The sequence below is a fragment of the Gasterosteus aculeatus genome, chromosome 9 (genome assembly GCF_964276395.1).
Source record: "Gasterosteus aculeatus chromosome 9, fGasAcu3.hap1.1, whole genome shotgun sequence".
Lineage (NCBI taxonomy): Eukaryota > Metazoa > Chordata > Actinopteri > Perciformes > Gasterosteidae > Gasterosteus > Gasterosteus aculeatus.
The window spans coordinates 23,049,520-23,072,746 of NC_135696.1; the positions used below are offsets into that span (position 1 = coordinate 23,049,520).

General features: G+C 44.5%; 1 protein-coding gene across 1 annotated transcript; it reads left to right on the plus strand.

Annotated features, from left to right (window-relative positions):
* Nucleotides 1-327: 327 nt before the first annotated feature.
* sos1 (son of sevenless homolog 1 (Drosophila)) lies at nt 328-22,832 on the plus strand. The gene is made up of 22 exons (XM_040185457.2): nt 328-2,011; nt 2,608-2,733; nt 2,944-3,075; nt 6,689-6,853; nt 7,197-7,406; nt 7,478-7,621; nt 8,534-8,644; nt 8,745-8,843; nt 10,254-10,381; nt 13,019-13,680; nt 14,412-14,493; nt 16,340-16,456; nt 17,077-17,180; nt 17,325-17,547; nt 17,800-17,919; nt 18,042-18,204; nt 18,568-18,685; nt 19,393-19,565; nt 19,652-19,768; nt 20,011-20,284; nt 21,648-21,769; nt 21,879-22,832. Exons 1-22 carry the CDS (start codon nt 1,925-1,927, stop codon nt 22,350-22,352), a joined length of 3,951 nt encoding a protein of 1,316 aa, XP_040041391.2. The 5' UTR covers nt 328-1,924; the 3' UTR covers nt 22,353-22,832.
* The last annotated feature ends 395 nt before the right edge of the window (nt 22,833-23,227 follow it).

Sequence of the window (23,227 nt, forward strand, 5' to 3'; positions counted from 1 at the left end):
TCCGCTCTTAAACAGTCTCAGTATTTTAAAGCAGACCTCCGTCATCAGGATAATCGGTCGTGTGCATCACACTCCAAAAGGGGGAAGCATGGATCGCCGAAACCAGGATTTTCTAACAGTACAACGGTAAATAAAGTCAAAGGAAGACGAGCAGGAGATGATGAGATGAACGCATATGAGGAGTTCAAGTAGATGGATGGTGGTTCTATCTGATGGTGGTTCCCCCTGCAGTGGTGCTGTCGTGTGCCTGGCTTGCTACTCACAATTATCCCGCCTGCTGACATTCTCACTAAGGTTTCTTCCCTTTTTTCCTTTTTTTTTCATTTGTTGGGGAGTTTTTCCTGTGCCGACATGAGGGTTTCAGGACAGAGGATGTCGCATGTGTACAGACTGTAAAGCCCTCTGAGGCTAATTTGTGATTTTGGGCTATACAAAATAAAATGAATTGAAGTATATTTGAATAATTTCTGTGGTATGAATTGAATGTATTGTACATATTTTACATTGTTCATTCTGTCTACATGCCACCCATTGCAGGCTGTCCATCCTGATAGAGGGATCCTCTTCTGTCTTTCACGGCATGCAGCGGCTTTCCCTGCATCGCCGACACTGTACAAACATGGACAGTCTGTGAGACGGCCTGTGAGACAGTGAATGCTCGGCAGTGGCGTGTGGTGAACACCATGTATGGCTCCAGAATGTCTTGTCAACAGCATTCATTACATCACATTACAGGTCATTTAGCTGGCGCTTTTATCCAAAGCGACTTACATTGCATTCTTAACCCATGGTTTAGTAATTAGGGGTTTAGGTGCTCCCAAGTTCCTCCATGAGTGACCGTCGCCCGTCATTCATCCATAGCACTCATACAGGACGTCATCGTGATGTTGAAACGGATCGTTGTGATCTGGAAGAACTCTCTCCCTGTAAAACGTTACTCTAACTATTGTAATGTAATCATCTTATCCTGAAAACTCAGATATCCACCTTCGTGTTTACACCATGTGTCACGCACGATGAGATCATGTTTATATTATGTTTCCTGTATGATGACGTCATGTTGACATGATGCCTCGTGTATGATGACGTGATGTTTTACCGTATGATGGTGTTATGTGTATAGTTAGTTAACTCGTGGAGAGACATAATCATGGTAATGTCTCTATCGATGTGTATTTGCATGTGTGTATGTGTCTCCCTGTGTATTCTTGTCCATGTCTGTAGATGTATACGTGTACATGTGTTAGTATGTTGCCTTATCGCTGCCACGCGCCGACCTCGATGAAGCACAAACGATGTACGTCATAACATGTCCACTGCGCATGCGCGCAACAGTCTGCCCTACAGTGCACCGGTCACAACAACCAACAAGCATTCACGGGCACCGGCCGTCAGCTCGGTGACTGTCCGCCTGTCAGGCTCCGGTGTGAGTCCCGGTGAGAGAACTGGAGGAGCGGTTTAATGTAACGGAGCATTCCGCCGGACGGGATAACATGTTAGTAAAGGAGCGGAGAACGTTGAGCAGCCCTCTGAATAACCCAAAGAACCCACACTGTGTATCCGCAATCCCTGGACACTCACCTGGACCAACAGCTGCTCACCTGTCGGCTCACTAACCTACTGCTCGTGGACCGATAGCTACACAGGCTACATGCTAACAGCAGCATAAAGTGCCCGTCGCAGTAAGCGTTCGAATGGAGTGGTGACTGCTCAGTGTGCTAATAGCTAGCTACTAGCCACGGAGCTAACCGTTAGCCGTAACATCTGGAGTGGCAGACGATGGTCTCAGAGACAACAGCTGTTCTGGAGGAACGGCCTGTCCCCGCTGGATGTTCTCACGGCTTCACCCTCTCCTCCTGCCCCCCTCCCGGACTCAGGTTCATCCCGGTAACGTCCATGTAAACGGGTGAACCGAGCAGCAGAAATGCAGGCGGCACCGCTGCAGTACGACTTCTTCAACGAGGAGAACGGACCGAAGTGGAGAGGCCTGTTGGTGTCTTCTCTGGAGAAGGTACACACACACACACACATATGGGTGTGTGTACACACATATATATATATATATAGATGATTAATTTATTCATGATGACTAAGTACTTCGGTGAGGCATGACGAGTTTGTGACCTGTTACCTTAATCACTGTGACTAGCTCGTTGAAGTCAGTTTGTTGTTTTCGGCCAAACAGACACATTCAGGTTGGTGTGTAGAAATACACTCACAATCACAGGCACGCACACAGGTCGGGTTGTCTGGTAAACCGTATAAACTGTGTTATGTGACAGGTGATCATCTCTTTTACTGTCCCTTACCAAATAAGTTGTTCAGGGAGACACACCGCCACATTAAGATAAGTGCAGAAAGACTTTTATTGTGAAGCAGCAGCATGAAACAGAGAAACTGGGTGATTGTGTTTGTGTCAACTGATGAATGTGAGTCTAACATTCAGTCTCTTCTGCATACAACCCGGTTCTACAGGTGAGTCTGTAACACCTGCTTTGCTACACCTGGTGGCAGCCCCATACCTGCAGACTAAGATAAATTAGGTCCCCGATATCCACTGGTCTCATCTGTGTATGCCAAAACGCTTTGTGACTGTGTGTGTTGCAGGTTCTCAATCAGGTGCATCCTAACCTGGTCTCCCAGCAGGAGGCGCTTCAGTACATTGAGGAGCTGATCCTCCTGCTGCTCAGCATGCTGTGTCAGGCTCAACCCAGAACTGTGCAGGATGTGGAGGTAATACACTCATGCACATATGTGTTTATGACCATGTGATTATTTGCTAAAAGTAATAATAAGTTAAACCCAGACAGCAGACACAGTACTTCTCACACAGGGATGGGTTTAAGGTCCAGATGATAACACCAGATGTTTGGACCACAGATGTTTGGTGTTATGACGAGAGTCTAGATTCTTAATGCCTGTCTCCCCGCCCCCTCCCACCAGGAGCGGGTCCAGAGAAGCTTCCCTCACCCCATAGATAAGTGGGCGATAGCTGATGCTCAAGCTGCCATTGAGAAGAGGAAGAGGAGGAATCCTCTGGCTCTGCCTGTGGATAAGATTCACCCACTGCTGAAGGTAAGACTGTCTCCACCTGTCCTGGTCTGTGTTTACATTCCTCCACATGCCAATGTGCAGGACGCACAACGGAGGCTCGCCGACCAGATACTGTGTGTGCAGCGGACCAACCCGGACTGCTTAGTTATGGTCATTGGAGACTTTAACATATGAACTCCCCAAATACAAACAATTAGTTAAATACTCCAACAGAGAGGAGAACACTCTGGACCACTGCTACTCCACTATAAGCAGGACCTATCACGCTGTCCCTCATGCTGCACTGGGACACTGACCACGCTTTAATCCATCTGATTCCTGCATACAGGCAGAAAGTGTCTGTATGACTGTTGTCCGGAAATGAAGGCAGTGGACCAGTAAGGCTAAGGAGGAACTCCAGGCGTGTCTGGACTGTACGGACTGGGATGTTTTCAGGACTGCTTCCAGTAGTGGATGAGTATGTACAGGCTGTGACGGCTTACATCCGCTTCTGTGAAGACAGCTGTGTCCTACCAGGGTGAGTTACAACGATGACAAACCCTGGTTTACAGCTGAACTCAGACGGCTATGGGTACAAAAGGATCAGGCGTTTACAAGTGGGGAAAGGGACTTGTTTAAAGAGTTAAAATACAGGTTTGGCAAGGCCGTCAGAGATGCCAGTACATGGCTGTACTCAGAGAGGCTCCAACAGCAGTTCTCTGCTAACGATTTTACATCAGTCTGGAGGGGCCTCAGAATCATTCCCAACTACATGCCCAGAGCCCCCCCACTTCATGCACGTCCTCCGCCTGGCTAACGAGCTAAGCGATTTCTACTTCTGCTTTGACAGACAAAGGAGCAGTCCTGAATTCATCCCCCCCCCTTCATACCCCCAGTCTCTCCCTCCCAGCACAATAGGGACCCCCCAACAACCTCCTCATCCTCATCACATTGACGCCTCTCTCTATTCCGAAGAGGGACTTCAATAGGATATTTAAATCACAGAACCCCCACAAAGCAACCGGCTCAGACTCTGCCTCCACCTCATCCTGAAGCATTGTGTTTACCAACATCTTCAACACCTCACTGGAGACCTGCCATGTACCAGCCTGCTTCAACGCCTCCTCCATCATCTCCGTCCCCCAAAAAACAGGGCTCACCGGACTTAATGATTACAGGCTTGTCGCCCTGACCTCTGTAGTTGTGACGTTTTTTGAACACCTTGTCCTGTCCCACCTGAAAACCTTTACCAACCCCGGACTGCACTCCTGAGGAACTATTCGCCAGGATCCTGTTTGTGGACTTCAGCTCTGCTTTTGACACCATCATCCCGTCTCTGCTGCTGGACGAACTCGGCCAGCTGCACGTGCCCGACTCCACCTGCAAGTGGATCACAGACTTTCTGTCCGGCAGGAAGAAGCACGAGAGGTTGGGAAAACATGTCTCAGCCTCTTGAACCATCAGCACCGACTGCATTCTTTCCCATCAGCTCTTCTCTCTGTACACTAACAGCTGCCCCTCCATCAAGCTCCTTAAGTTTGTGGATCACAGAAACCATTTTTGCCCGTCAGCAGTTGGTCTCATGACCCGAGCCCGAGTCCCCCCATTGAACCAAATACTTCATCCCAGAGTGGTTTCTCTCGCCATTAAAACACATGGATATACACTGTAACAAATGTCCCTGTTAATTTACAATGATCTACTGGCAGACACATTTCCTGTATTCTACTGTAATTCTACAGCATACCTACTGTAAATTACAACAACCGTATAATACTGTAAAAAAAAGTACAGTGTTGTATAGAAACAGCATTACCGTTATTTTACTGTTCCTACCATGATGCTAATTACGGTAAACAGTAATACAGTACTGTAGAATGTATATTTACAGTATGACTCTTATAACATCATTATTTTAAAGTGTTACATTTCAGAATAAAACCCCTTAGAATTGCTAACATAAAAAGAGATCATTTCAATAATATACTTTTATTAAAGTTGAAGCTGTGTCAAACACACTTAACAGTAATCACATTATTGAGAACTACAAATAAAACATAAAATTGGACAAATGCAAACATATTCAACAACAAAAAAACATTTGAAATACTTTAATAACTGTTAAATACAATTGGAACAGTGAACACATTGTCAACAATCTCCAAAGAAGACAAATTCTGGAACTACATTTTTAGGGAACTGCGGTGGCCTGCTTTTGCACTTCCTTGTTTCGGTGCCCGGGACTCCGCTTCCTGACTCACACGTTATCGCTCCCATAGAAAACATAGAAAACTCATAAAGAATTTGTGTTCTCATTTATGCCGTATATTTACATTTGGTTGTTTAATTTGAACATGATTAACATTGTGGACAACGTAAGCTCTAAAGACTGTGATGATGTCCCGTCAAATACAAAAGGAAGCCCCGTGACTCGGCCCCAGCCCCTCTCTCTCTTATCTAATAAATCATAAAGAAAGATATTTCAAATATGAACTTAAAATACATTAAGTGAATACACATAATTCCTACCAACAAAACAAATAAATGATTTGTAACAAAACAGGAAATATGGCTCCAACAGGAACTGAACACAATTTTTAAAAGTGTTACTGTTGTGTTCAAAATGAAGAAACCCCGGACGAACAAAGGATATCGCGGATCAAAAAAGTTTAATAAAAAGAATTTAATAAAAAGGTAAAAACACCTCAATCGAGGATTCCCAGGCTTCCCCAATCCACAGGCGACAGAGACTCCTTTGACTACAAGTAGTTAACTGTCTACCAGTTTCACCCACGCATCCCGAACGAAGGGACATGCACCTAAATATATAGAAATCGAAAAAGGTGTGCTAACTATCCTATTGGTTTAGAGAGTCCTTCTATGATGATTGCGTTAAAGTTTGTTGCGGTAGGCAGTGTCCACGCCTCTGAGCACATGACGTCTTCTGGTGCGTTCAATGGTGAGTAGTTATTTGAAGTGGTGCAATGTGGTATCACACTGAATGTTGTGTTCAATGTAACTTGGGCTTTTAATGCCTCTCGGTATTTTTACGTATTTCATGCATGCATTAGCTGATCACGTTACATTTAATACAATTATATTTAAGCATTGTTACTCAATTGATTTGTCTTACAATTACAGTTATACATTGCCATTACATCGTTTTCATTTCTTTATTGATTACATAAATCCTTCAGAAATTCAACTGTACACTAGTGTTTCACAATATGCATTTCTTTATTGATTACATAACAAGCAAGTGGATTAATAGTTTTTGATATCCTAAATTACCTAGGGAGGAAGGAGTGGTAGCACACTGCATCCTGGTGTTCTTTTTTCCAATGTCCTGTGTGGAAATAGTCCAAGCAGCACGAGGTGCGAGGTGGTGGAGCAGGTGGTGCTGAGCACCGCAGCGCGCAGCCAAAACAGAGTCTGACTGAGGGCGGGTCCGCCCCGGAGTCGACTGCTGTCTGGCATGGTCCACTTTGATGCCTCATTCAGAGTCATAAAAATTCAAACTTTTCCACACTGAATATTATCACAGATCGACGATGTCTACAGATTTCTTAATCAGATCAGAATCCGATTCTGATTCTACATCATGAGCCATCCTCCACACATATCTTGGTTTTCCCACGATGCCTTATGTCTTCAGGAGGTGCTGGGGTACAAGATAGACCACCAGGTGTCGGTCTATATGGTGGCGGTCTTGGAGTACATCTCTGCTGACATCCTGAAGCTGGCAGGGAACTACGTCAGGAACATCCGACACTATGAGATCTCCCAGCAGGACATCACTGTGGCCATGTGTGCTGACAAGGTACGGACAGACCGTCGGGTGGACAGACAGACAGAAGCGATGGACAGATGGCCAGACAGAGCGAGTGAGGGATGCACGGACAGAGAGAGAGAGAGAGAGAGAGAGAGGGCAGTACGGATAGACAGATAGAGTGACGGACGGACAGATGGAGAGAGGGACGGACGGACAGAGAGAGGGACAGACAGACAGGCAGGCAGACTGTCAATGGTGCTCTCTAGAGACAGTAGTTGGGAGCTTCTTTATAAATGTCCTATTTTTCTGTCTACCTGTCTCCCTCCCTCACCTGTCTACATGTATTTCTGCTTGTCTACCTCCATCACCTGTCTATCTGTCCGTCTCTCAGGTGCTCATGGACATGTTCCACCAGGACGAGGAGGACATCAGTGGCTTCCCTCTGATGGACGAGGAGCCTTCAGCCAATGAGGAGCAGAGCTACTACGAGCTGGTGAGAAGCTTCATGTCTGATGGTCGTCAGTTCCTGAGGACCCTCAACCTGCTGATCAAGGTGTTCAGGGAGCCCTTCACTTCCAGTCCCATGCTCTTCTCCCTGCACGTAGGTACTCACTTGAACATCCCCTGGGTGCTCTTTCGTTTGCTGTGATTGATCCGGTGTGTGTCCCCCAGGACGTAGACAGCATCTTTAGTCGGATCCTTGATGTCCATGAGGTCACGGTGAAGCTACTGGGTCTCATTGAGGATACGGTGGAGATGACCGATGAAGGAAGTCCTCATCCTCTGGTGGGGAGCTGCTTCGAGGACCTGGCGGAGGTCTGTTGGATATCACATATACATATATAGACAGACACACACATATATGTGTGTCTATATACATGTATGTATGTATGTATGTATGTATGTATGTATGTATGTATGTATGTATGTATGTATGTATGTATGTATGTATGTATGTATGTATGTATGTACGTACGTATGTATGTATGCATGTATGTATGTATGTATGCATGTACGTATGTGTATATATATATTTATGCATGTACGTATGTGTATATATATATATGTAGGTATGTATATACGTATGTGTATATATATATATGTAGGTATGTATATATACGTATGTGTATATATGTATGTATATACATATGTACACGTGTGTGTGTATATATATGTATATATGTGTATGTATATACGTATGTATATATGTGTATATATACAGGGTGGCACGGTGGCGTGGTGGTTAGCACTTTTGCCTCACAGCAAGAAGGTCCTGGGTTCGATTCCGCCCAGTGGCCTTTCTGTGTGGAGTTTGCATGTTCTCCCCGTGTTTGCGTGGGTTCTCTCCGGGTTCTCCGGCTTCCTCCCACAGACCAAAGACATGCTCTGGGGATCAGGTTAATTGGAGACTTTAAATTGCCCGTAGATGTGTGAATGTGAGTGTGTGATTGTATGTCTCTGTGTTAGGGTTAGGAGGAAGTACGTACCAGGGTGGAAGTCCCCCCGTGTGCAGAGATCAGTGGTTAATTGTAAATGTAAATCAGACTCTTTTTCGGGGGGGCAGGGTGCTTGTTGGGACGCCCATACATAAATATATTTAATAAAAATATGTATAGTAACAAGATGTTTTAGTTGGTTTATTCTGTTTTATGTCTATTCACATCTCTGTTGATCAATGTTATAATTTGAGTGATGACTGAATAGCTCTTGTTTATGATTGATTGATAGGAGCTGGCCTTTGACCCCTATGAGACGTACGCTCAGGAAATTTTGCGCTCCGGTTTCCATGAACACTTCCTGAGTCAAGTGTCCAAGCCAGGGGCAGCCTTCCACCTCCAGGTAAATCCTGTTCCTGGTCTTGGACATAAGACACCTGTAGGCTCCAGCTCACCTCCGATGATGATGTGATGATGATGCAATAAGTCCTGTCTGTCTTCAGTCCATCTGTGAAGGTTTTAAAGAAGCTGTTCAGTACGTTCTGCCCAGACTGCTGCTCACTCCTGTTTACCACTGTCTACACCTGTTTGAGATCCTCAAGGTAGGATGGCTTCACCTGTGCAATACCTGTACCATACCTTTAACACACATGTTTGACTCCTGAACCACACCTGTACAACAGCGGTGCCATACCTGCGGCAAACTTCTGCCACATCTGTACCACAACAATGTTGGGTTTTAAATGCCAAAAGTGAACATATTTAAGTATATGACTTTATATAAATACTTGAATAAATGATATTCATGTAATTAAATACTTAATCATATAAAGATAATATTATAGTAACAAATATATTCATATTTGTAAATTTGTCTATTTAATGTTAATATTTATATTGTAGCAAATTAACAAATATATTTAATATCATTAAATCCTTCCTCTTACATTTAGGTAATTTATTGGGGTTATTTGCATGAAACAGATAAATCAAATGAATAGGAAACAAAACATTATCTATATAGACATGGGCCTTTTGTCATTTTCACTGATTGTTGCTGACTTTGCATCTTGCTAGCATGGGACCTTAAGACTAGCACAATGTTGGCGATGTGCTAGTATAATGTAACCTCATTTTTGCCGGTAACGGGTACAAGCGGTCGTAATCGGTTTCCTTAGGAGAGTGGCTGGTGTCTCCCTTAGTGTTGGGGTGAGAAGCTCAGCCATCCGTGAGGAGCTCGGAGAAGAGTCGCTGCTCCTTTGCGTTGAAAGGAGCCAGTTGAGGTGGTTTGGGCATCTGGTAAGGAGGCTCCCTGGGAGGCCAGTAGATGAGCAGGGCTTCCATCCTTTAACCTTGCACACATTAAAATATCCTTAACTAACACCTTACAGACCGTACAGTCACAAATTTAAAGAAGATTTAAAGACTTTAGGTATATGATGATGTCAGCTGAAGGCTCCCAGTCACACCAAGTACCCTGTGGATCAAGTCCTAGTCTGGGACTTTCAACTGCGCAACTGTAAGCTGCTTTGGCCCAATTGAGGTTAAATCTCTGAAATACCTCTAGTCATGTTCAGCAGATTATTTCATGGCTGAAGGGGGAAAGAAAGGGGCCGAAGCTTTTTGCTGATCTGGTTCTGACCCGGGACCCTGAAGGAACAGAACAGATGAGCTCACTGTTGACATGCTGCTGCTCCCGGACCTGCACGGAGGTCTGGGTTGGACGTGGTGCCGGTCTTTTCGCTTGACCATCGTGCTTCCGGTTCAGTCTGTTTCTGACATGGTTCGCTTTAGACAAACTCTGTGGTCCAGAGTCTTCTTATTCTTTTTACTCCAGCAGGTGAAAGAATGAGATCTGTTTTGTAATAGCTGATTTTATAGTCAGTTCGGATCAATACCCCTAACATCATGTCCTGGTCTTCAGAGGAATCCTGCAACCTTTTTCTGTGTAGTGTCACCTCTCAGGTGTGACTGACTCTTTTGTCCACATGCGTTTATTTTGTTTCTTTTAGCAACTGGAAGAGAAGAGTGAAGAAGAGGAGGATAAAGAGTGTCTGAAACAGGCCATCACTGCTCTGCTGAACCTGCAGAGTAGCATGGAGAGGACTTGCTCCAGGAGCCTAGCCAAGAGGAGGCTCAGGTACCTGGACATACACCTGTATACACCTTGACACACTAGCACACACCTGTACCTCACTCGAACACACCTCTACGTCACCTGCACACCCCTCATCTGAACACACCTGTATACACCTGAACACACAAGCACACACCTATATACTATATACATATATAGGATGGAAGTCTTAAGGTCCTTCACGAGGTCCTAGTTATTCTTAATTATTTCTTTTGGTCCTTTATGAGGTTGTAGTGGTCTGTCAATGGGTTCTCTTGGTCGCTTGAGGTGTTCTCGTTGTTCTTTGTCACACTCTGATGGTCGATCATATATTCTGTTTGAGGTATTCCGGTCTTGAAGGGGTTCTAATTGTCGATTAGGATGTATTGGTGTAAGGTTCTAATGTTCTTTTACGAGGCTCGGATAGTCCTTTATCAGGTTTTTATCATTCCTTCCCTACCATTTCCTTTTTTCAGGTTGTGGAGGTCTTTGCTTAAGTTATACTCGTCCATTATGAGGTTAGGGTGGTCCTTTGTGGGGTTTTGTGAGTCTAGTGGTCTTGAATTGGTTCTAGTGGTCCTGGTTGTTTATAGGGTTCTAGTGATTATTTGTGGGATTCTAGTTATCTTTTATGAGTTGTAGCTGTTCTTTGTGGGGTTCTCCGGTTAATGATATATGTTCGTCTCTTCTTATGGATACGGAAATTATTTTTGAATATGTTAAGAACAAAGGACCAAATATGAACTAATGTTCAGTGACATGAGTGTGTTCAGGAATAAGAGCTAAACACACGTGGACTCATTCTGGTGGGCTCCTCCCATCCTCCCTGTTTCCCCTGACATAAATAGACTGTGTGTGTGTGTGTGTGTGTGTGTGTGTGTGTGTGTGTGTGTGTGTGTTTTAAAGGAAGTTTCGTCAGGATCTGGGCGGTGCTGGTCTGCTGCTTGTTGTTCATTATGTGTTAGAGAGAAAAGAACACAGTGGGAAACTTCTACTGTTGTTTGGTTTTATAAAGTTCCAACTTTATTATTCCTACATAACAAAAAGAAGAGGAGAAGAAGAAACGGTGGAGATGGTTGGATGATTGGCAGGTGGCTATGAGGACGTAGGTGACTTCCATTTCTTATATTCTTATATGGGGAGGCTATTGTCGTAGATGCCTGCTGACAGTTTGAATGTTGGCTAATGGGTATAGGTGAGGGCTTACACTGTAGATATAGGCTGATTGTGCAGATGTAGCTTTATTGTGTAGATGGTTTGGATGGAGGGTGACGTTGGGGATGGATGCTCATGGTTTAGATGTATGCAGACTGTAGATGTTGCTCGACGGTGTAGGTGGAGGCTGACAGAATTGGTGAAGGCGGACGGTGCAGCTTGTTGGCTGAGTGTGTATATAGAGGCTGACGGTGTAGCCTTTTGATTGATGTTACATATCAAGGGTGATGGTATAAAGGTTCCCTGATGTGGTGGATATTTAGATAGTAAGATGTTATGCACTGCATATTGAGGCTGACAGTGTAGGCTGATGGAATAGATGTTGCCTTACGCTATACATGTAAGTTGACGGTTTAGATAGGGGCTGACGTTGAGGGTGTAGGCTCACCGTTCAGGTGGGGACTGATGGTGCTACACCATACGGTAAACTTGATACTGCTCATTAACGATCCTTGATTACTAATGGACACATTTCATTCAAAAGCAACCTTGGCTGACTCCAATCAGTGCAAGTCATGATGGTCCAAATGTTGGCTGATGGTGCATGTGGAAGCTGACGGTTTAGATAGTGGCTGACGGTCTAGCTATATGCTGACGATGTAGATGTGGGCTGACACTGCGGGTGCAGGCTGACTGTGTTGGTGGAGCAGTGTATTGTGAAACCCTGCTCACATACTTCAGGGGTTTAAGCTTAAACTGATTATCAAGCTTCTGAACCTAACATTTAACAGACAGCACTTTTTCGCTGTTGGTCTTGTTTTTCTTCAGTTCTTATAGAAAGAAACAACTGTTTCTCAATTAATGCATCTTGTGGAAGGCTTTTATTGTGATACAATAACAGCGGTCCTTACGGCTCGGTCTGTGTGTCTAAAGAATGTAATAATCAGGGATGTATCTATGGTATTGTGGATCAAGATTTGATCTGTGTAGTGTACACTGACAGTACTATAATAAAGCTGTGTGTTTATGGTACTGTGTTTATATACATTAGTGCTGGGCCAAGATCAAAACATTTAACTTGATTAATCACATGATTGTTCTGTGATTAACAGCGATTAATCGCATTATGCGCAAAATTCAATAATACACGTTTAATACATAAAAAGAGTGCAATAATAGATAGATATAGATTTTCTGAACAGGTACCAGAAGAAACATATGTCTTATATCATTCTGTTACATGATGCATAATGCAGCATTTCCTCAGCCTAATGGGTCCCTGTTAGGGAGCTAAAGTGGTCCAGCACAACAAAAAAAAAACTTTTTAGTCTGGCCTGATTTATCACTGGTGAAGAACATCTGGACTCGGTTGAGGACTCTTTTAAACATCCTGAATTGTTTCTCAAAGTTGAGTTCCAGGTGAGACCAGGTCCATCTCTCTCTTTACTGAGATCTGACCTGAAGTCAGATCCTCCCTGACTACTTTTTCTTCTTCTGTGGTCGCAGCGAGTCAGCGTGTCGTTTCTACAGCCATCAGATGAAGGGAAAGCACCTTGCCATCAAGAAGATGAATGAAATCCAGAAAAACATTGACGGCTGGGAGGGGAAGGATATCGGCCAGTGCTGCAACGAGTTCATCATGGAGGGCACGCTGACCCGCGTGGGTGCCAAACACGAGCGCCACATCTTCCTCTTTGATGGCTTGATGATCTGCTGCAAGTCCAACCACGGGCCGCCTCGGCTGCCAGGCGCCGGCTCCACCGCAGAGTACCGGCTGAAAGAAAAGTTCTTCATGCGCAAAGTCCAGATCAATGACAAAGACGACAAGGAGGGCGAGTACCGGCACGCCTTCGAAATCATCCTGAAGGACGGGAACAGCGTAGTGTTTGCAGCCAAGTCCGCAGAGGAAAAGAACGGCTGGATGGCGGCGCTGATCTCGCTGCAATACCGCAGCACGCTAGAGCGCATGCTGGACTCCGCCATGATGCAGGAGGAGAAGGAGGAGCAGATGAGGTTACCGGCAGCCGAGGTGTACCGCTTTGCTAAGCCGGACTCAGAGGAGAATGTGGTGTTTGAGGAAAATGTCCAGTCCAAGTCCGGGATTCCCATCGTCAAAGCGGGCACGGTCCTGAAACTGATTGAGAGGCTCACCTTTCACATGTACGCAGGTGAGACGTAATGTCCCACAGGTGTTTAAAGACAGCATCAGGTGAGACGTGATGTCTCACATTGATTGACAGAAAAACAAACCCTTTTCTGTTCTTCAACGGTTGTTTAAGCATAAGATCACATTAATGAATCATAATTTGAGAAATGAGGCGTCAGCTCATGATAACCTGGCTTTGATTACTAGGTAAATATGACATTTTTTGGGGGGGGATGCAACCTGTTAAACCTGCAGATAGAGAATATATATTGTTTGAAGAATATTTGCTCATCTCATTCATTAATTTGATTGTTGTATTATGTCAGATGTAAAGTAAATAGATTGTTGAAACAACAGGATATGGCAGTGTTTCCCCTACCATTGTATGGGTGGAGGCAGGCAGGCACACAACCCCCAAGCGGCACTTCTGCCCCCCAAGATTTCTTTTTTTTTACGTTTAGAATTCTCCACGTGGCTTTGTTCCGCTCCGATGGGCACACTGACATATGCGCACACACAGGTAAACACACTCCCACTAGCGAACAAAGGGCATGCACCAGAAAATGAAAATGTCGGTGTCTGTCTGCACCACACCACCTCTTCCCCGACGGCCATTTCGTCTGCACCACTCCTCCACCAGCCCGTCAGTCGGCATCCCGAAGGTGTAAAGCCAGGGCAAACATTGTATGAACCAGATGTCTCTACTGGCACTCAACTGATTATTCTGTTGTTTTCTTTTGTCTCCTCCTTCAGATCCAAACTTTGTCCGGACATTTCTGACCACCTACAGATCTTTCTGTAAACCTCAGGACCTGCTCAACCTACTCATGGAGAGGTGAGCCTCTGCCAACTCCACAGGGACCAATCCCAACACTTTCTCCACTTTACGGAACCAATCCCAACACCTTCCACAATTCACGCACCAATCAAAAGACTTTCTACACGTCAGGGACCAATCATAATACTTTCTACACACCAGGGGCCAATCACAACCCTTTCACCACTTGAGGGACCTTCTTTGATGTTTCAGGTTTGAGATCTGGCTGGATTTGTATAAAATGATCTCCTAGTGTCTATTACTGACCACTATTCCCTGACGTCTTCCACAGAGGTGATGATGATGATGATGGCGGCCGCTTACACTAAACCTAGGGCTGCAACTAACGATTATTTTCATAATCGATTAATCTATTGACTTTTTTTGATTAGTCGACTATTCTAACGACCATTTACCATAGTGGAAACAAAGAGGCAAGTATTCCTTTTGGCTACAAAGTGTGGCCGTTTATTTCAATCCAATAACATATCTCACACATTCACTTTCTGCTCCCTTTTAACCCCTGTGTGACCAGGGTTACGTCCCTTTCTCTTGAAGGGAATTTGGTCCTTTTAGTCTCCTACAATAGCAAATTAAAACGATGACTCAAAAGTGTTGAAGTTGGAACTTCAAATGTATTTGAGTAACAAGGTATTACAAAATGTGCAAATATGCATTTAAAGGTAAAGAGAAAGTGCAAATAAAGTTTTAAAAGTAACTGAAAATAGCAATAAAGTCTCTGCAAGTGACGAGCATGTTGAGGATGCTCTCAGTTCAGACTCCTTCATCTGAGGATACACAAGCCTCTCTGAAGGACAAACTGGTGCACGCTGCTTAAGAATCCGGAATCAGAAAACATTTATTGCCAAAATATGTCAAACATACAAGGGATTTGTCTTGGCGGTTGGTGCGTGACAGTAGACAGTGTGACAATAGACAACAAGACAGAAGTGCACAAGTAATAAAGTAAAATGAAATGGTAATGCAATGGGTTAGTAGAATAAAGCAATGGGTTAGTATAAAACAAGAGAATCAAGTTAGAGTTAAACATTTTAAATATTAAAAAAGTTAAAAAATATTAAGCATAAAGTGCACTAGCCAACAAGTAACAAAGTGACGAGTGACGACAAAGTGAAAAATTGCAGTTAAAGTGACATGTGCAGTATGAGGGGGAGTGACCGGTGGAATGTTATAGTCAGTCAGTGGGGGACCGGCTCTGTTGATGAGCCCGACTGCCGACGGGAAGAAACTGTTGGTGTGGCGGGAGGTCTTAGTCCTGATGGACCTCAGCCTCCTGCCAGATGGAAGGGGCACAAACAGGTTTTGTCTGGGGTGAGAGGGGTCGGCTAGTACTAAAAGAGAAAGAGAAAAACACACCGAGCTTTCATTATCACATTGTAGGTTATAGTATCATAGTTTTTATTATGCTAGAGTAGATCTCTCGTAATTGTGTTGATGTGAAAAAAATTTAGTTTGAAAAGTGTAGGAGGTTAACGTTTAAGAACGAACGAAAAGACGGGCTACTGGGATAATTCACTGATTTACTACACTGCATTTACCAGAACTGAAACAGCGTCAGCAAGTATTCACCCTGAGAGGTTCTGTTCTCCAACATGTAAGTGTAAACCTTATGATAAGTTAACAAGGCTAACGTTACTTTAGTTAACTAAAACTTGGTGGCTCCAGCACCTTCTGTAGTGTATTGCAATATAAAATAAAAAAGGCCGGTAGCTCTTACTCTTTTTATAATATACAACGCATCGAGGATTAAAATGCGCGTTTTGACTTTTAAAATCCAGCCCTGATCTCCGGTGTGTGGAAGTTTCAGGTTTGAGATCTGATCTCAGATGTGTGGTGGTTTCAGGTTTGAAATCCCAGAGCCGAGGCTCAGCGATTTGGATCCTATGGACGGAGGAGAACAGCCGCTGAGCGCCGAACTCAAACGGTTCCGTAAAGAGTTTGTCCAGCCAGTCCAACTCAGGTAGACACTGATATTTCCTGGATGCTCACAGGCTTTGCACGGGAAGCGGAGTCCAGAGCAGGAATCCAACGCTGGGGGCGGAGTCAAAAACACATCTTCCTCATAATTTCCCCTGGACCTCTATATCAAGGGCAGATGAGGAGAAGTCAGAAGGACTTAAACAGATACAGGTGGATTTGAACTAGTAAAAATGATTTGGCTACGTTTAATTTAATGAATATCACAAATCACAAATGCACCTCACAGGATTTTAACAATAAAAGAACCCTAGATGCTCACATAGTGTCACCTTTTGAACATCTTTTTATTTAACACAATCCCTATATGCCTAATGTTCAGATTTCTATGCTAAATGAGACCAGATAGGAAGCACTGGCCTTTTTATGGCTCTTTCACTCACTTAGCATCCTTTGTTTAAGAAAAGGACTGAACTTATTATTATGGTATTATTCATAGTTCATAGTTTAATTAGTTCTTCGACCTTACCTTAACAACACTGCAATAATATTGACTAAACACAGCCCAGGTAGAAGAGGCACAGAGATGCATGAAAGTGATGATATAATGAGTGTGATGTCACATTATGTTGTTCCTCATGCTTCCTCCACTTCTTCCCGCAGAGTCTTAAATGTGTGTCGTCACTGGGTGGAGCATCACTTTTACGACTTTGAGAGAGACGCTTACTTGCTGAGACGACTGGAGGAGTTCATCGCCTCAGTCAGAGGTACGTACCTGTGAACACCAGTCAGCCATCAGTTAGAAGTACCTACCTGTGAGAGCACCTCTTAGTCATTAGTCCTAAGTACCTACTTGTGAGAATTGAAAAACCGCGTAGAGCTTACTGATAGAAATAAATCATGTGTTGCAGGTAAGGCAATGAGGAAATGGGTGGAGTCAATAACTAAGATCATCCAGAGGAAGAAGCAGGTTCAGGTGAGCATGCAGAGTCACAGCATTACCTTCCAGAGCTCTCCTCCTCCCATCGAGTGGCACACCTGTAAACCAGGGAACACCGAGCAGTTCGACCTCATGACTCTTCATCCCATCGAGATTGGCCGGCAGCTCACCTTGCTGGAATCAGACTTCTACAGGTAAGGGAGCCTGTAATCGTAGTCCATCTAACCGGAAACCATTAGAATTAAAAAACAATATTAATAGTCATATAGGTGGCGGGGTGAAGGGAGTAGTGGAGTATTATAAAAATGAACTTTGATACTTTCTCGGGGGTGCCCTGCCCCCCCAATATAATGGTAAGGGTTGGGGAAACACATGTTTTACGATTCAGGTTTGTATAGAAATCCTTTAAAGCAGGTCTCACCTGTGGTACCTTTGACTTTCTGCAGGGCTGTGCAGCCGTCAGAGTTAGTCGGCAGCGTGTGGACCAAAGAAGACAAAGAGATTCACTCCCCTAACCTGCTGAGGATGATACGACACACAACCAACCTCACGCTCTGGTTTGAAAAGTACGAGTAGCCCAAAACACCCTAATCAGGGGACCTCAGCCCCCGATACAGAGGGAGCACCAACAATACTCACCTGTAAACACACAAGCTCCACTCTGTTACCTTGCCCATCTCACATGCAGATGTATGGTAGAAACCGAGAACCTGGAGGAACGAGTCGCCGTCGTTTCTCGGATCATCGAGATCTTGCAAGTCTTTCAGGAACTCAACAATTTTAACGGGGTTCTTGAGGTGGTCAGTGCGATGAACTCGTCCCCGGTCTACAGGCTGGACCACACGTTTGAGGTAAGGACACACCCTAACGCTCACTTTGGGGTAAGAAAAGACCCTAACTCCTTGATGCTCAGGTTCAGACTGAATCTTCTGAAAGGTTTAGATTAGATTAGATTCAACTTTATTGTCATTGCACAGGGTACAAGTACTGAGGCAACAAAATGCAGTTTAACATCCAACCAGAAGTGCAAAATAGCAAAAAGTGCAGAGTATGTGCATATGTAAAGTATAATAAGTGAATAAATAGATATGTACAGTAAGAAATAGTTATGCAATTTGAACAGTAAGAAATGGATATGCAATAACAGTGCAAATGTTCAGTGGCTGGTTTACAAATGTTGTGATCCTTATATAAACTTTGTTTTTGGTTTCCAGCAAATTCCCAGTCGACAGAGAAAAATCCTGGAGGAAGCTCATGAGCTGAGTGAAGATCATTACAAGAAGTATTTAGCCAAACTGCGCTCCATCAACCCCCCCTGTGTCCCCTTCTTTGGTATGCTCCGACACACTTGCATCTGTCTTTTTATAAAGCCTTTAAACTAGGGGTGTCAACATAAAACCGTTTTTCTATGCAATTAATGTGGCCGAGATTAATGCGACAAAATATTATAACATTGTTTACTTGAGGTCTAAACGGAAGTAAAGTTGACCACTGAGTTGACTGCGGAAACGAAACGGCGGCTAGCTGCTGTCAGTTAGACGCAAAGCTTTTTGCATTGGAAGTAAAACAGAGTTGGGACAAAAAACAAAGGTGGCATTTCGAGATGCTTTAATTTCTAAATTGGTACATCCGAATGTCCTGGTTATCACGAGTGACACCTTGGGGATGTGTACTCTCGGCCCGAAGTGAAAATACTGTGTAACTATTGATTTTTTCCTTTTAATTCCAACCTGAAATTGACCACATGTGGCTTCGTGATGGAGAATTTGAAGGAAATTGGATGTTAAAGACGAAGTTTGCAAAGCAGCATTCCTGCCGTCGATTCTTATGGTTAACGACAACTGACTCCTGGATACTTTGGCCGACGGCCGCAAAAGTTCTTGGCTGCGTTTCTAGCCGTCTGGCCAGTGCCCCGACGTGCGGAGTAGTGAGGACTCGTCCAACGCTGCTCGCAGCTTTAATTTGTTTTAGTTTTTTTATTGACAGCCCTACTGTAAAGATGACAAGTTAAATGATGAGTCATTTTCTCCGTTTGTCAGGAATCTACCTGACCAACATCCTGAAGACTGAGGAGGGTAACCCCGACTTCCTGCGCAGACATGGCAAAGATCTGATCAACTTCAGCAAGAGGAGAAAGGTGGCTGAAATCACAGGAGAAATCCAACAGTACCAGAACCAACCGTACTGTTTGAGAGTGGAGAGCGACATCAGGGTCAGTGTGACAAAGATGTCACTCCCTTTTCACAATGATTTTGTGTGGTGTCAGAGGTGTGACTGTGTTCTCTCTTCATGGAGCAGAGGTTTTTTGAGAACCTAAACCCAATGGAGGACCTGTCCGAAAAAGACTTCGCTGATCATCTATTCAACAAATCCCTGGAGATAGAACCCCGAAATGCCCGATCATTGCCTCGATTTGTAAGTATTGCCATGGCAACACAGGTTATCCTCTCCCAGTAGAGAGAATTTGGGTTATGGATGTCATGTGTACATCTATAACCCAATGACATGAAATATGTAGAATACGTTCAATGCATATAACATAGAGGATTTTAATATTGAGATGAGTTAGCAGCTTAATGATGGATAAATTACTAATAATAATAACAGCAGTGAGTGTGATGATAAATACGTCTAAATATTCCCTCCCTGCGCTGCAGATGAAGAAGTACACCTGTCCTCTGAAGTCTCCAGGAATCCGTCCAACCTCAGCAAGGCCCGGGACCATGCGGCACCCGACACCGCTGCAAAACGAGCCTAGGAAGATCAGTTACAGCCGCATCCCTGACAGCGAGGCGGAAGGGGGTGTTGTCTCAGCTCCCAATTCCCCCCGCACTCCTCTGACTCCGCCCCCTGCCTCAACAACCTCCAGCTCCACAGACGTTGGCAGTGTGTTTGACTCGCCACAAGGTCCCAGGAGCCCTGTTCACTCCAGTAAGTCCACCACACCTTCACAACAATGCTATAGTAACAGTGTGCGCGCTGTGTAATGGTGTGGATGTGTGACATGTGTAACGGCGTGTTTGTGTGGCGTGTGTGTGAGACCTGTGTGAGTGTAACGGTGTATGTGAGTGATGTGTGTAACGGTTTGTGTGATCTATGTAACACTGTGTGTGTAATAGTAGAGAAGCTAATACACCACATATAAATGTATATACACATAAATATAAGTGATTTATTTGTGCAGAGAAGCTAACACAGGAGTGATATGATCCCTTTTCTTAGTTCTTGTTAATACACGTGCTGCAGCATTCTGAATCAACTGGAGAGGCTTAAGAGATTTACAAGAGCAGCCTGATAACAACGAATTACAGTAATCCAGTCTAGAAGTAACAAACACATTTTTCTGCATCACTTTGAGACAGGAAGTTCCTGATTTTGGATTTATTACGTAGATTACGTAGAAAAAAGACGGTCCTTGAAGTCTTCTTTATATGAGAGTTAAAGGACATATCCTGGTCCAAGAGAACTCAAAATTCTTTACAGTCCTACTGGATACCACAACAATTCCATCCAGAGAAACATTGTCCAATGCAAGTAGAAGATCATTCGTAATTTTCACCAGTGCTGTTTCTGTACTATGATGCGCTCGAAATCCTGACTGGAAATCCTGGAACAAAGCATTGTTTTGTAGAAAGTCACATAATTGATTTGCGACGGATTTCTCAAGGATCTTAGAGAGGAAGATTAGAGAGAGGTCTGTAGTTAGCCAACACCTCTGGAGCAAGAGTAGGTTTCTTAAGAAGAGGTTTAATTACAGCTACCTTGAAGGACTGTGGTACATGTCCTGTCAACAAAGACAGATTCATAATATCTAATAAGGATGTGCTAACTAAAGGAAAAACTTCCTTAAGCAGTTTAGTCGGAATCGGATCCAAGAGACAAGTAGAAGATTTAGACTTTGAAAATAAGTCAGTCAGTTGATCAAGGTTGATGGAAGAGAAGGCATCCAAACAGGCATCAGGGCCCACTGCTGCATCCAAGGTTCCTACATCGGAGGACAGGTCGGCACTGGTTGAAGGCAGGAGACCATCAATTTTCTCTTTGATAGTCAGAATCTTATCATTGAAGAAGTTCATGAAGTCGTTACTAGTGAGGTCCAAAGGAATACACGGCTCGACAGAGCTGTGACTCTCTGTCAGTCTGGCTACAGTGCTGAAGAGAAACCTGGAGTTGTTTTTATTTGTCTCTATTAATGATGAGTAATAAGATGCTCTTGTGTTACGGAGAGCCTTATATGTGACGTGTGTAATACATGTACAGGTCTGATTACATCACATGGTTTCTCTCATCTAAGGGTCCTCCTCTGTCTCCTCCATGGTGAGTTTCAGTCGTGGTTCTGAGGAGGTCCCTGTTCCTCCTCCCGTTCCTCCTCGCAGACGTCCAGACTCGGCCCCAACTGACTCGTCCCCCTTAAAGGTATCTGATATGTACAAGTAGGAGTCAGATCTCAGACTGGATTTCAAAGTGGAAGTTCGTTACACAGTTTCTCCCTCTTATCTTTGTTCCTCCCCCCCTTTCTGTTCAGATGATGTTGACATTGGACAGTCCCCCTGCTGTCCCCCCTCGTCAGCCCACCTGTAAGCTGCTCCCACCTCGTTACTCATCGTCTCTCTCATCATCGTCTCCCCCTGACAGCCCCCCCTCCTTGCCCCCTCGGGAGCCTCTCAGCTCTCCTCTACACCTTCTCCCCCCTCCTCAGGGCCGCCCTCGTTGTGACCTGCAGGCCTTCTTCCCTTCCACCGCTTCCTCCTCACCCTCCATCAGCTCCGTCCCCATTGCCTCCTCCTCCCCACCCCCCCTCCCTCCTCTCACCCCTGTCACCCCCGTTCCCACCCCTGGCTCCAGGAAGATGCCCCTTCCCTCCCCGACCCTCCCGCACCTCGCCCTTGGCGGCCCCCCCGTCCCTCCCCGGCACACTGTCCCCAAACTTCCTCCCAAAACCTACAAGAGGGAACCTCAGACCCCCGCCCCCCTGTTAGACACCCCCCCAGAACTGTGATTGGACAACTTGGACCTCCTGAGGCAGCAAAACAGCTGTTTCAACAGCTTGCTGAGGAGGTGGGGCTTGATAAGCTGACTGTGCAGCTGATTGAATGAGAACAAATAAAACAATGGATTTTAAGACAAAAGAAACATCTGATTGATCAATCTATAAAGATCATGCGCCCTTATTCTGAAAAACAAACTAATCATGTGCCCTTATTCTGAAAAACTGATTGTATCGTCCAGCTGTAGAACTTTTGTCTGATTATCAGACCTGATGAAGAAAGAGGATTGTGGGTAACATAGTTCTCCACGGACTGATGTGGACGCTGGGTCTGAGGTGTTGGTGCTTCAGCAGCCTTCAGGTACTGGACCAGAACCAAAGAGGAACTGTGTTGGTTCTGGTGGATCTAATGTTGTTTATATCTAATTGCTGATGTCTATTCTTTAATACAAGGGAATAAACGTGTTTGTGAACTAAGCTGGAAGGACTACACTAACCGCTTCGCTGTCTTTCTTGTTTACCCCAAAGTACAGAACGAACACCATATTGTATTGATACACGATACAAGTCAAGTGTCCATTTTTTGTCATATAAATTATAAACTTTTGGTCCTAAAATATTCAAATAATTTTGGTCGTCGTGGCGCAGGGGTACAGAGGGTGCGCTGGAAACCGCAAGGTTGGTGGTTCGAGTCCCGGCTGCCCCATGTCCCATGTGAAAGTGTTGCTGAGCAAGACACCTAACCCCTAATTGCTCCCCAGGCAAAAATGTAAAAAGCCATGGGTTAAAAACCCAAAATGCAATGTAAGTCGCTTTGGGTAAAAGCGTCAGCTAAATGACCTGTAATGTAATGTTCTCCAGTCCAGATGGTGCTGTGTTTTCTGGTG

What these genes read in the sequence shown, in the direction of transcription:
- sos1 (XM_040185457.2), top strand. Translation starts at nt 1,925, where the DNA reads ATGCAGGCGGCACCGCTGCAGTACGACTTCTTCAACGAGGAGAACGGA. An exon ending in GAACTGTGCAGGATGTGGAG is followed by an intron (nt 2,734 to 2,943) that starts GTAATACACTCA and finishes CCCTCCCACCAG; the next exon opens with GAGCGGGTCCAGAGAAGCTT. An exon ending in CCATGCTCTTCTCCCTGCAC is followed by an intron (nt 7,407 to 7,477) that starts GTAGGTACTCAC and finishes TGTGTCCCCCAG; the next exon opens with GACGTAGACAGCATCTTTAG.